The 14755-nt window shown below is 45.3% G+C and overlaps 1 protein-coding gene across 1 annotated transcript; it reads right to left on the minus strand.

Moving 5' to 3' along the window:
- Positions 1-267: 267 nt before the first annotated feature.
- On the minus strand, positions 268-927 carry LOC138903437 (uncharacterized). The gene has a single exon (XM_070191409.1). The coding sequence runs from the start codon at positions 925-927 to the stop codon at positions 268-270; it is 660 nt and encodes a 219-aa protein (XP_070047510.1).
- Between the last annotated feature and the right edge of the window lie 13828 nt (positions 928-14755).

The following is a 14755-nucleotide window of genomic DNA, read 5'->3' on the forward strand; positions in this document are numbered from 1 at the left end:
TACTCGCCTGAATACTTCACTGTGACATACCTATCCGGAGTCTAGGATAATCTCTCACCCTGTGGCTGGTATCACACTCGAAGTAACCTCTCTGCTGACGTGGTTGTGGGAACTGTGCAATACGGGTACTCTGAGACCGAGGAGCACCTGAAACACTGTGCGAAGCCTGAAGTGCAAACTGAATTGGCTGACCCACAAAACCTCTACCATGTCGTACCCTGTCTCTAAAATAAGGACCAGTAGATCTCTCCAGTCTACGAGGCCTCCTCACCTTCCTGTCCTCTCTCTCCTGATCTCGCATGTACTCTCTCTCATAGCCCCGCATGTCCTCTTCCTCCTGATCCCATATGGTCTCTGCACGGCGAGCGATCCTACCCCCTGTTGAAACGAAACATCTGACTCTAACTCCCGAGCCATGATGAACCGAATATCATGCCTGAGTCCCTCAATGAATCTGAGGACACACTCTCTAACTCTGGCAACCAAAGCAAGCGCATGCCTGGCCAAATCACTGAATCTCACGGCATACCCTGACTCTGACATAGTGCCATGGCGCAGCTGCTCAAACTCCGCGCGCCATGCATCTCGAAGGGACTGAGGTACAAACTCTCTCAAGAACATCTCTAAAAACTGAACCCACGTTAGTGAAGCTAACTCAGCTGGGCTACCCAACTCATATGCCCGCCACCACTGGTAAGCCGCTCCCTTGAGCTGGAACGTAATAAAAGCAACCTCGCTCGTCTTCACAATACCCATAGTACGGAGAATGCGGTGACACTCTTCCAAAAAACCCTGTGCACTCTCTGAAACCAAACTACTGAATGTAGGAGGGTCATATTTCTTGAACCTTACAAGTCTAAGCTGCTCTTCCTCAGATGTTGCTGCACTGACCACGAGCTGAACTGGAACCACAGGCTGTGTCGCCATGACACCTGGAACCTGACGAACATGAACTCGCTGCTCTGGGGTGTGGGCGGCGGGGGTTTGGGTTCCTCCCCCGGTCTGTGAAGTAGCTGGTGCAACCAGAATCAACCCCGCCTAAGACAATGTACCAAACATGCTCAGGAACAGTGCTAAGGTCTCTTGAAGTTCGGGGGTAATAACAGGAGCCTCATGTACCTGCTCCCTAACTGGAACTACTGGCGGTTTCTCAACTGCTGCTCTGGTAGGTGCTCTGGCTGTGACACTTACTCCTCGTCTGCCTCTGCCTCTGCCTCTAATGATACTTGCTCTTGGAGCAACACCGTCTATAACTGTAGCTCGTGTCCTCACCATATGTGAGAGAATGGAATGATAAAAGTTCAACCTCCGAGATCAATAAGCTCGCACGATAGGAATGAAAGAAGTGAGATTGTCCTAATAGTTCTATAGCCTCTCGAAGATAAGTACAGATGTCTCCGTACCGATCCACAAGACTCTACTAAACTCGCTTATGACTCGTAGCACCTATGAACCTAGAGCTCTAATACCAACTTGTCACGACCCAATTTCCCCTCTGTTTGGGTATCGTGATGGCACCTAGTCTTAAGGACTAGGTAAGCCTAATAATAATTAAAACAACAACATTATTTAAATAGAATCTTTTACAATTCCCAAAATCGATAGTACAAGTCATAATCTCTACAGAGTGTTTGCTAGAAAAATTTTAAATACAACTTTCTAGAAATAAGAATAAACAGTGCAAAATGAAAAGTTGAAGGTGACTCCGAAGCCTGCGAACGCAGCGATAGGTTTACCTTGAGTCTCCGCAGCAACAGTCCACACAGCTAGCTAATGAATAATTACCTGGATCTGCACCAAAAAAATGTGCAGAAGAGTAGCATGAGCACACCACAGTGGTGCCCAATAAGTATCAAGACTAACCTCGGTGGAGTAGTGATGAGGAACAGTCAAGACACTTACTGGTCTATTAAACTAAAGAGGTACAAGTATATGAGCAGCAGAAGTATGATGTCTACATAAAGACTATGCAATATGACTCACCGTACAGTAATGGAAATAAGGAAGGAAACAACAGTGTCAGCGAAATATCATGAAAATGACACAGAAAAATGAATGGAACCCAACCTAAATCCGGAATCACAAATATAGCAAGGACAAGTAATAACTCAGCAACTACAACCCTTTTACATCAGGTTTTAGCCAACAACTCCACGAGGTACCGAACCTCGGACAATTCACAACTTACGGGTCTCAATACCTGAACCCTAACACTTGGCATCCTGTGCCCTCATAACACCGCATAACCGCACTAACGACTCACGTGCCAATAGAGCCATTCTCACATAGAAGGCAAGTAAACAAGGGTGAGAATCTATGCTCAACAATGTCAAGAACACCTCTTATACGATAAGAGTGCTTAACTACGTATATGCTTGTGCAAGTGTCCTACCATAGTCCATATCAGCAAATAAGCATAAGGAAAAGAAAAGAACGGACATCACGTAGAATATTTTCTCACAGCTTTCACAAGATAAAGCTCACACATGTATGTATACCACTTCACAAATATCAACAACAAGAATGCCCCCAGGCCACAAATCATCACAAATCAATCCCTGACACAGCCCACCTTGTCTCGCCACGTGTGCAATAGTAACATAAATGCCGGCCTTGTCTCGCCACACATGCATAATAATGTTCCCACCTTGGCTCGCCACATGCGCAACCCACACATATATATACATATCCCGCCTTGTCACGCCGCATATGCAAATATCAATAGTAACAATAACACGGCAGAAACCTCGTGCAACCCTATAATAACAACCGCACGATAGAAACCTCATGCATCACAATAATAACAATCGCACAGTAGAAACCTCGTGCATCACCACAACAAGTACAACAACAACAATGACAATAATACAAAGTACGACAAGTAAATCAACTCAAAAACTTTAATTCACAAAGAAATGGTAGAACTAATTCACAAGGAATAACCACAGTAAAGAATGTTAGGCGTAAAGAGAACAGCTCAACAAAGGAAAAACTAATGTGTAGCAACGATCCCACAATATACATTTCAACAACAGGGAAGCTAACACGAATCAAATAATGCCAAATAAAACAAGTAAGGATAAGCAGCAGAAAAATAATCATAACCTCAATTAAGACTGAACAATTATAGGATGAAATAATATAAATTCCAAATGAAGATAAGCAGTTATGAAAAGATAGCATGGCTATAAAAGAGATAACAGTTTCAATTAAGGCACATATGAATCAAGTAACAATAATAGTGGATCATGAAGCAATTGATTCTAATTAAGCAGGTAAATGTGAATCTAGTAATTAAGATATAAAATCATAACAAGAACAACTGCATATTTAATGAATACAAGGACCTAAGAACCCTAAGAGGCCAGCTTTCCACAAATAAGTCCGTGCACGCACTCGTCACCTCGTGTACACGGACTACAATCAACATAGAAGACTCAAATCCTAAGGGGAAGTTCCCCACACAAGGTTAGGCAAGATACTTACCTCGAATCAAGATCAAACAATCGGTCACAATGCCTTTTCCACGAATATCCGGCTCTGAATAGCCCAAATCTAGCCAAACACAATTGTATAACATGAATACAACAATAGTAGACTCATCTAATCAATAAAATCAATATTTTAACAAAAATTCTAAAATTCACCCTAAAAAGTCAACTCGGGCCCACATCTCAGAATCAGATAAAAATCACAAAATACGAAAACCCATTCACTCACGAGTCCAACCATATAAGAATTACTCAAATCCGACCATAAATCCCCATTTAGAACTCAAAATCTTTATTGAAGAAGTTCTTCCAAGGTTTCCCAATTTCAACCCCAAAAATCCGAAATTAAATGGATAAATAACTATAGATTAATGCAATAAAATCAAATTCGAGTAAGAAATCATTATCCACAAGATTCCTCTAAAACTCCCTCAAAGAATTGCCTTCTCCCAAGCTAAAAATAAAAAAAATGGAGTGAAAATGAACTAATCCTCGATTCCAATCCCTTTCTCCTCGCACCTGCGACCATTTCTCGCACCTGCGGTCTAACCAGTCGCACCAGCAAAAGTCACTAACTCCCACAGTCTCCGCACATGCGAGCCTTCTGCACATCTGCAGGCATCGCAGATACGGAACTTCCTCGTACCTGCGACCCCTGGCCAACTCTCAATTCTCGTATCTGCGCTTCCTTCTCCGTACGTGAGAGTCCGCTGATGCACACAAATTCTCCGCACTTGCGAAGACTGCCAAGTCCAGCTCTTATCACACATGCGCCTCTATCTTTGCACTTGCGACCATCGCACCTGTGCCCAAGGTCCGTAGGTGCGATTATACCAGAACTCATGTAACGACCCGGCCGGTCATTTTGATAGTTAGAGCCCCGAACCCCTATTAACTGCTTTCTTCAAATCTATTTCTGCTATTGTGACTTGCCGGGATGATTGGTTTTGCGTTTCGGAGTGTTTTGGGATAGTTAGTCCCAAAATGAGAGCTTAAGCCTTAGGATTTGGACCGTAGTCAGAACTGTGTGAAGACGACTCCGAAATGGAATTCTGTGAGTTCCGTTAGCTCAGTTCGGTGATTTTGGGTTTAGGAGTGTGTCTAGATTGTGTTTTGGAGGTGCGTAGCTCATTTAGGCTTGAAATGGCGAAAGTCAAATTTTTACAGTTTTGGGCCGGTAGTGGAATTTTTGATATCTGGGTCGTTTTCCGATTCCGGAAGTTGGAGTAGGTCCGTAATGTTGATTATGACTTGTGTGCAAAATTTGAGGTCACTCGTACGTGATTTGGTAGGTTTCGGCATTAGTTGTAGAATTCTGAAGTTTCAAGTTCTTTAAGTTAGAATTGGAGGGTGAATCGTGATTTTAGCATTGTGTGATGTGATTTGAGAGCTTGACTAAGTTTGTATGGTATTTTAGGATTGGTTGGTATGTTTGGTCGAGGTCCCGGGGGCCTCGGGTGTGTTTCGGATGCTCAACGAGTCATCTTTGGACTTAGAGAAGTGGCAGATTTCTGGTGTTTTATTGCAGAAAAATCCTTCATCGCATTCGCGAGAGGTGCCTCGCGATCGCGTAGAGCATCTGGGAAAGGCAGCGAAGTTGTTCTTCGTGTTCGCGATGTTGTTCCCGCATTCGCGAAGGTGTGGGACCTTAAGCCTACGCGTTCGCGATATGGTCCTCGCGTTCGCGTAGAGGAACGGGGCAGAGGAAGCTCCGGGCATTAAGCCTACGCATTCGCGAAGAGGTTCCCGCATTCGCGAAGGGTCCGTCAGTGGAAGATATGCGTTCGCGAGAGTCCCCTCTCGTTCACGGAGGAGGAATTTTAGGGCAGTGGAAGATTGTTCATCATGTCCGCGATCGTGATGTCGCGTTCGCGAAGAAGAATGCACCAGGGCAGAATTTAAGGTTAAAAAATGAGGGTTGAGTTCATAACACAAATATTTGATTGAGAGCTCGGTAGAAGGCAAAATTTGGAGAGATTTTCGGAGGAAGTTTTTGGGTAATGATTCCTAACTCCTTTATGGTTATATTCCACTAATCTATGGTTGATTTCATCATTTAATTTCGGATTTGGGGTGAAACATTGAGAAAGATTATTAAGCCGAAATTTGGGGTTTTGATCGAGACTTTGGTATCGGATTTGAGCAATTTTGGTACGAGTAAACTCGTGAGTGAATGGGTGTTCGTATTTTGTGACTTTTACCTGATTCTGAGACATGGGCCCGGGGTGACTCTTTGGGCGTTTTTCCTAATTTCACGCTTTAGCTTCGAATTAATTAGCTAAATTAGTTACTCGTAGTTATATTTATATTATGTAATTTATTTGAATAGATTCGGGCCATTTGGAGTCGGATACTCGTGGCAAGAACGTGTTATCGAGGTGATTTGAGAGGTTCGAGGTAAGTGGCTTGCCTAACCTTGTGTTGGGGACTTTCCCCTTATGATGTCTTGATATTATTTGGTGTGTGGGCGCCGTGTACATGAGGTGACGAGTACGTACACGGACTGTTATTGCAAAAATCATGTTTATCCTTTTTAAATCATAAATTGCTTCTCTTATTAAATTGCACTAATATGCTTAATTGTTTAGTATAGACTAGAAAAGCATGCTTACGTGTTTTAACTGCCTATTTGACATTCTGTGCACCATGCTTAGTTAAATTCCTATTTTCCTTGTCTGTGTTCAGTATAAACTATATAACTCGATGCCATACCTTCCATTTCATCTTGCGTTGCATATTTACTTTGGGACTACGGATGTATTCCGGGAGATCCCCCAGCACTGCATATTTACTTTGGGACTACAGATGTATTCCAGCAGATCCCCCAGCAGTGCATATTTACTTTGGGACTACGGACGTATTCCGGGAGATCCCCCAGCACTGCATATTTACTTTGGGACTACAGACGTATTTCGAGAGATCCCCCAGCACTACATATTTACTTTGGGACTACGGACGTATTCCGGGAGATCTCCCAGCACCGCATATTTACTTTGGGACTACAGACTTATTCTGGGAGATCCCCCTTATACTGCATATTCATTCGGAACTACGGGACGGTATCCCGGGAGATTCCCCATTGTGTTTACTTTGTTCTGAGCCGAGGGCTCCCTTAACTGTTTAAATTTTTGAAAATCTCTTTAATTGTGTCACCATAAATTTTACTTATATCTTTTACTGTTTAATTTATTATATTTACTCCGGTAGGGCCTTGACCTAACCTCGTCACTACTCGACCGAGGTTAGGCTTGGTACTTACTTGGTACCATTGTGGTGTACTCATGCCCCTCCCTGCACATGTTTTCGTGTGCAGATCCAGGTGCGAGCTATCAGCCTCGGGGTTAGTACGTGCTGCTGATTTTAGGAGACTTCAAGGTACTACTGCTTGCGTCCGCATATCTTCGGAGTCCCCTTCTACTCCCTCGCCTAGAGACTTTCTTTTGTATAGAGCTACATAGATTATAGTAGTTTGTGACTTAGTGATATTTCGGGTCTTGGGAAATTATTTTGTATATGCCGAGTGGTACTACTCTTGGCTATTTATAATATGTTGTTTATCTTTAAAATGTTGTGTTTCTTTATATTTTTTGCAATATTAGGCTTACCTAGTCGTAAAGACTAGGTGCCATCACGACACCTTACGGAGGGATAATTTGGGTCGTGACAAGTTGGTATCAGAGCACTAGGTTCATAGGAGTCGCGAGTCACAAGCCGATTTATTAGAATCTCGTGGATCGGTGCGGAGACGTCCGTACTTATCTACGGGAGGCTATGTAAATGTTAAGAACAATCATATTTCTTGATTTCCTTGTCGTGCGAGTTATTGACACCAGAAATTCTAAGATTCTATTCTATTCTTTCTCACAGATGGTGAGGACCCGTACTGGGAGGACCGACGATCAGGCACCCGAGCCCCCTGTCAGAGCCGCCAGAGGCCGGGGTCGGGGTAGAGGACAACCACGTGGTGCAGCCCGAGCACCTGCGAGAGCTGCATCAGAGGAGCCCCCAGCAGCTCCAGCTGGAGGGCCAGCACCGGAGATCCCTATTGCTACTCCAGCCCTCCAGGAGACTTTAGCTCAATTCTTGAGCATGTTCAGCACTCTGGCTGAGGCTGGACTATTTCTGATAGCTCCCGCTACATCTCAGGCCGGGGGAGGGGCACAGACTCCCGCAACCCGCACTCCTAATCAGAGGGTCCAGGTTGATCAGGACCTAGAGTATATTCCTATGCCCCCAGTGGCTCCGATTCAGCATGAGATCAGGGTAGCTGCTTCTGAGGCAGAGCAGCTCAGACTTGAGAGGTACAAGATGTACCACCCACCTACTTTTAGCGGACTAGCTTCAGATGATGCTCTGGGTTTTCTTGAGGAGTGTCATCGTATTCTCAGCACTATGGGCATTGTGGAGATGAGTGGGGTTTCTTTCATCCCTTTCCAGCTTAGGGGAGCGGCATATCAGTGGTGGCATGCCTATGAGTTGAGTAGTCCGGACGAGGCAGCCTCACTCACTTGGACTCAGTTTTCAGAGATGTTCTTGCGTGAGTATGTTCCTCAGAGCCTCAGGGACGCTTGGCGTGCAGAGCTTGAGCAGTTGCGTCAGGGTGCTATGACTGTGTCGGAGTATGCAGTCCATTTTAGAGAGTTAGATCGCCAGCTCTGGTTGCTACAGTCAGAGAGAGGGTTCGTTGCTTCATTGAGGGACTCCACCCCAGTATTCTGACCAGTATGGCTAGAGAGTTGGAGATGGACATCACTTATCAGCAGGCAGTGAGCATTGCCAGGAGGGTGGAGGGCATGTTTGCCCGGGACAGAAAGGAGAGAGAGGCCAAGAGGTCTTGAGAGACTGGTCATTATTCAGGAGCTCGTGCACCAACAGCACGCTATGGTAGGGGTTTTGTGAGTCGCCCTGTTCATTCAACTCTTTCAGTAGCCAGCGGTGTTCCAGCTCCTCATAGACCTCAGGAGCCCTATTATGCACCGCCAGTATCTAGTATGCCTCCTACTCGAGGTGCTATTGCCGGCCAGTCCAGCAGGACAGGTCCGAGTCAGTCTCAGCTTTCGTGTCCTCCGAGAGGTTGTTTTGAGTGTGGTGATACTCGTCACCTGGTTAGAGATTGCCCCAGAGCTAGGAGGGGTGCACCTCTACAGAATTATCATCCTCCACGTGCTCCACCTGGTCCTCCGGCCATTCTTCCAGCACCAGCTGCCACCCCACCTCCTCAGCCAGCTCGAGGTGGAGGTCGGGGAGGTCGAGGTCGCCCTAGAGGGGGAGGCCAGGCTAGGTACTATGCCCTTCCAGCCCGTTCAGAGGCCGTTGCTTCAGATTCAGTCATCATAGGTATCGTCCATGATTGTCATGGGGACGCATCAGTATTATTTGACCCAGGCTCTACGTATTCATATGTGTCTTCTTATTTTGCTCCACATTTAGGGATATCTCGGGATTTTTTGAGTTCCCCTATTTATATATCTACTCCTGTGGGAGATTCTCTCATTATGGACCGCATATATCGATCGTGTTTGATTGCTCTTAGTGGTTTTCAGACAAGAGCCGATTTGTTATTACTCAGTATGGTAGATTTTGATGTTATCTTAGGCATGGACTGGTTGTCGCCTCATTATGATGTTCTTGATTGTCACGCTAAGACCATGATGCTGGCTATACCAGGCTTGCCGAGATTAGAGCGGATAGGTACCTTAGTGTATACTCCTCGTAGGGTCATTTCATTTCTTAAGGCTCAGCGAATGGTTGAGAAGGGGTGTGATGCGTATTTGGCCTATGTGAGAGATGTCAGTATTGATACCCCTACAGTTAAGTCAGTTTCAGTAGTGAGGGACTTTCCAGATGTGTTTCCAGCTGATCTTCCGGGCATGTCGCCCGACAGAGATATTGATTTCGGCATTGATTTGTTGCCGGGCACTCAACCCATATCTATTCCTCCTTACCGTATGGCTCCTCCTGAGTTGAAGGAGTTGAAGGAGCAGTTGCAGGAGTTGCTTGATAAGGGTTTCATCAGGCCCAGTGTATCACCTTGGGGTGCTCCGGTCTTATTTGTGAAGAAGATGGATGGTTCTATGCGTTTGTGTATTGATTATCGGCAGCTGAACAAGGTTACAGTGAAGAACAAGTATCCTTTGCCTCGCATTGATGATTTATTTGATCAGTTACAGGGTGACAGGGTGTTTTTCAAGATTGACTTGCGTTCTGGCTATCATCAGTTGAAGATACGGGAACTGGATATCCCGAAGACTGCTTTCAGGACCAGATATGGTCACTATGAGTTTTTTGTCATGTCATTTGGGCTGACCAATGCCCCAGAAACCTTTATGCATTTGATGCACAGTGTATTCCGGCCTTATCTTGATTCCTTCGTCATTGTGTTTATTGACGACATCCTGGTATATTTTCGGTCTTGGGAAAATCATGAGCAGCACCTGAGGACCGTGCTTCAGACTTTGAGGGAGAAGAGGTTGTATGCAAAATTTTCTAAGTTTGAATTCTGGTTTGATTCAGTGGCATTCTTGGGCCACAGAGTGTCTTGTGATGGGATCAAGGTAGATCCAAAGAAGGTGAAGGCCGTGCAGTGTTGGCCTAGACCGTCATCAGCTACGGAGATCTGCAGTTTCCTTGGTTTGGTGGGGTATTACCGTCGCTTTGTGGAGGGATTTTCATCCATTGCAGCACCTATGACCAGGCTGACCCAGAAAGGTGCTCCGTTCAAGTGGACCGAGGAGTGCGAGCAGAGCTTTCAGAAGCTCAAGACAACTTTGACTACAGCCCCAGTATTAGTATTGCCTACAGGTTCGGGGTCCTACACTGTCTATTGTGATACCTCGAGGATTGGCCTTGGAGCGGTATTAATGCAGGACGGTAGGGTGATTGCCTACGCGTCTCGACAGTTGAAGGTGTATGAGAAGAATTATCCGGTTCATGATCTCGAGTTAGCAACTATTGTTCAAGCACTGAAGATCTGGTGTCATTATTTGTACAGTGTTCTCTGTGAGATTTACACTGACCATCGGAGTTTGCAGTACTTGTCCAGGCGGAAGGACCTTAATTTGCGTCAGCGGAGGTGGTTGGAGCTACTTAAAACTATGATATCACTATATTATACCACCCGGGGAAGGCCAATATAGTGGTCGATGCCTTGAGTCGTCGGGCAGAGAGTTTGGGAAGTTTGGCATATCTTCTGGTATCTGAGAGGACCTTAGCCTTAGATTTTTAGGCCTTAGCCAGCCAGTTTGTGAGATTGGATATTTCAGAGCCTAGACGGGTATTAGCTTGTGTGGTTGCTCGGTCTTCTCTTTATGACCGTATCAGGGAGAGCTAGTATGATGATCCTCATCTTCTAGTTCTTTAGGACATGGTTCTGCGAGGTGATGCCAAAGATGTGACTATTGGTGATGACGGTGTGATGAGGATGCAGGGCCGGATCTGTGTGCCCAATGTAGATGGGCTTCGGGAGTTGATTCTCGAGGAGGCCCACAGCTCACAGTACTCCATTCATCCCGGTGCTGCGAAGATGTACCAGGATTTGAGACAGCACTACTGGGGGAGGAGGATGAAGAAGGATATAGTTGGGTTTGTGGCCAAGTGTCTCAACTGTCAGTAGGTTAAATATGAGCATCAGAGGTCGGGTGGATTACTTTAGAGGTTAGAGATCCCAGAGTGGAAGTGGGAGCAGATCACCATGGACTTTGTAGTTGGACTTCCACGGACTTTGATAAGGTTCAATGCTATTTGGGTGATCGTGGATCGGCTGACCAAGTCAGCTCATTTTATTCCAGTGTTGACCACTTATTCTTTTGAGAGGTTGGCTGAGATTTATATCAGAGAGATTTTCCGCCTTCATGGTATTCCAGTATCCATCATTTCATACAGAGGTACACAGTTCACATCACGATTTTGGAGAGCCGTACAGCAGGAGTTGGGGTACTAGGGTGGAGTTGAGCACAGCCTTTCACCCTCAGATGGACGGACAGTCCGAGCGCACGATTCAGATTCTTGAGGATATGCTCCGTGCCTGTGTGATGGAGTTCGGAGGGTCATGGGACCAATACTTGCCACTTGCAGAGTTCGCTTACAACAACAGTTACCAGTCTAGCATTCAGATGGCACTGTATGAGGCTTTATATGGTAGGCGGTGCCGGTCCCCAGTAGGATGGTTTGAGCCGGGCGAGGCCCGATTGTTGGGTACAGATTTGGTCCAGGATGCCCTGGATAAGATGAAGGTGATTCAGGAGAGACTTCGCATATCCCAGTCCAGGCAGAAGAGTTATGCATACCATAAGGTTCGTGATTTGGCATTTATGGTTGGTGAGCGGGTCTTGCTTCGGGTATCACCTATGAAGGGTGTCATGAGGTTCGGGAAGAAGGGCAAGCTGACCCCGAGGTTCATTGCTCCTTTTGAGATATTGCGGCGAGTTGGGGAGGTTGCTTATGAGCTTGCCTTGCCTCCTAGCCTAGCAGGAGTTCACCCGGTATTCCACGTGTCTATGCTCCGGAAGTATCATGGTGATCCGACTCATGTATTGGATTTCAACTCAGTCCAGCTGGATAAAGATCTATCTTATGTTGAGGAGACAGTAGCCATTTTGGACAGGCAGGTCAGAAAGCTCAGGTCAAAGAATATTGCTTTAGTAAGTGTCCAGTGGAGGGGTCAGCCGGTCGAGGGGGCGACTTGGGAGACCGAGCAGGATATGCGCAGCCAGTACTCTCATCTTTTCACAATTTCAGGTATGTCTTTATACTCGTTCGAGGATGAACGATTGTTTAAAACAAGGGGGAGGATATAACAACCCGGCCGGTCATTTTGAGAGTTAGAGCCCCGAACCCTTATTAATTGCTTTCCCCAAATCTATTTCTACTATTGTGACTTGTCGGGATAATCGGTTTTGAGTTTCGGAGTGTTTTGGGACACTTAGTCCCTAAATGAGAGCTTAAGCCTTAGGATTTGGATCTTAGTTGGAACTATGTGAAGACGACTCGAAATGGAATTATGTCGGTTCCGTTAGCTCTGTTAGGTGATTTTGGGTTTAGGAGCATGTCCGGATTGTGTTTTGGAGGTTCGTAGCTCATTTAGGCTTGAAATGGCGAAAGTCGAATTTTTGGAGTTTTGGGCCGGTAGTGGAATTTTTGATATCGGGATCGTTTTTCGATTCCAGAAGTTGGAGTAGGTCCGTAATGTTGATTATGACTTGTGCGCAAAATTTGAGGTCAATCGGACGTGATTTAATAGGTTTCGGCATCGGTTGTAGAATTTTGAAGTTTCAAGTTCTTTAAGTTTGAATTGGAGGGTGATTCGTGATTTTAGCGTTGTTTGACGTGATTCGAGAGCTCGACTAAGTTCATATGGTATCATAGGATTAGTTGGTATGTTTGGTCGAGGTCCCAGGGGCCTCGGGTATGTTTCGGATGCTCAACGAGTCATCTTTGGACTTAGAGAAGTGGTAGATTTCTGGTGTTTTATTGTGGAAAAATCCTTCATCGCATTCGCGAGAAGTGCCTCGCGATCGCGTAGAGCATCTGGGAAAGGCAGCGAAGTTGTTCTTCGCATTCGCGATGTTGTTCCCACGTTCGCGAAGGTGTGGGACCTTAAGCCTACGCGTTCGTGATATGGTCCTCGCATTCGCATAGAGGAACAGGGCAGAGGAAGCTTCGGGCATTAAGCCTACGCATTCGCGAAGAGGTTCCCGCGTTCGCGAAGAGGTTCCCGCATTCGCGAAGGGTCCTCAGTGGAAGGTATGCTTTCGCGAGAGTCCCCTCGTGTTCGCGAAGGAGGAATTTTGGTCCAGTGGAAGATTGTTCACGGCGTTCGCGATCGTGATGTTGCGTTCGCGAAGAAGAACGCACCTGGGCAGAATTTAAGGTTCAAAAATAAGGGTTGAGTTCATAACACAAAAATTTGATTGAGAGCTCGGTAGAAGGCGTAATTTGGAGAGATTTTCGGAGGAAGTTTTGAGTAATGATTCCTAACACCTTTATGGTTATATTCCATTAATCTATGGTTGATTTCATCATCTAATTTTGGATTTAGGGTGAAAAATTGAGAAAGATTCTTAGGCCGAATTTTGGAGTTTTGATCGAGATTTTGGTATCGGATTTGAGCAATTTTGGTACGAGTAAACTCGTGAGTTAATGGGTGTTCGTATTTTGTGACTTTTACCCGATTCCGAGACGTGAGCTCGAGATGACGTTTTGGGCGTTTTACATATTTCACGCTTTAGCTTCGAATTAATTAGCTAAATTAGTTACTCGTAGTTATATTTACATTATGCAATTTATTTGAATAGATTCGGGCCATTTGGAGTCGGATACTCGTGGCAAGAACGTGTTATCGAGGTGATTTGAGCGGTTCGAGGTAAGTGGCTTGCCTAACCTTGTGTTGGGGACTTTCCCCTTAGGATGTCTTGATATTATTTGGTGTGTGGGCGCCGTGTACGTGAGGTGACGAGTACGTACACGGGCTGTTATTGCAAAAATCCTGTTTATCCTTTTTAAATCATAAATTGCTTCTCTTATTAAATTGCACTAATATGCTTAATTGTTTAGTATAGACTAGAAAAGCATGCTTACGTGTTTTAACTGCCTATTAGACATTCTGTGCGCCATGCTTAGTTAAATTCCTATTTTCCTTGTCTGTGTTCAGTATAAACTGTATAACTCGATGCCATACCTGTCATTTCATCTTGCGTTGCATATTTACTTTGGGACTACGGACGTATTCCGGGAGATCCCCCAGCACTGCATATTTACTTTGGGACTACGGACGTATTTCGGGAGATCCCGCAGCACTGCATATTTATTTTAGGACTACGGACGTATTCTGAGAGATCCCCCCTGTACTGCATATTCATTCGGAACTACGGGACGGTATCCCGAGAGATTCCCCATTGTGGTTACTTTGTTCTGAGCCGAGGGCTCCCTTAACTGTTAAATTTTCGAAAATCTCTTTAACTGTGTCACCATAAATTTTACTTATATCTTTTACTGTTTAATTTATTATATTTACTCTGGTAGGGCCTTGACCTGACCTCGTCACTACTCGACTGAGGTTAGGCTTGGCACTTACTGGGTACTATTGTGGTGTACTCGTGCCCTTCCCTGCACATGTTTTCATGTGCAGATCCAGGTGCGAGCTATCAACCTCGGGGTTAGTACGTGCTGCTGATTTTAGGAGACTTCAATGTACTACTGCTTGCGTCCGCAGATCTTCGGAGTCCCCTTCTACTCCCTCACCTAAAGACTTTCTTTATTATCTTCAG

The sequence above is a fragment of the Nicotiana tomentosiformis genome, chromosome 12 (assembly GCF_000390325.3).
Source record: "Nicotiana tomentosiformis chromosome 12, ASM39032v3, whole genome shotgun sequence".
Classification (NCBI taxonomy): domain Eukaryota; kingdom Viridiplantae; phylum Streptophyta; class Magnoliopsida; order Solanales; family Solanaceae; genus Nicotiana; species Nicotiana tomentosiformis.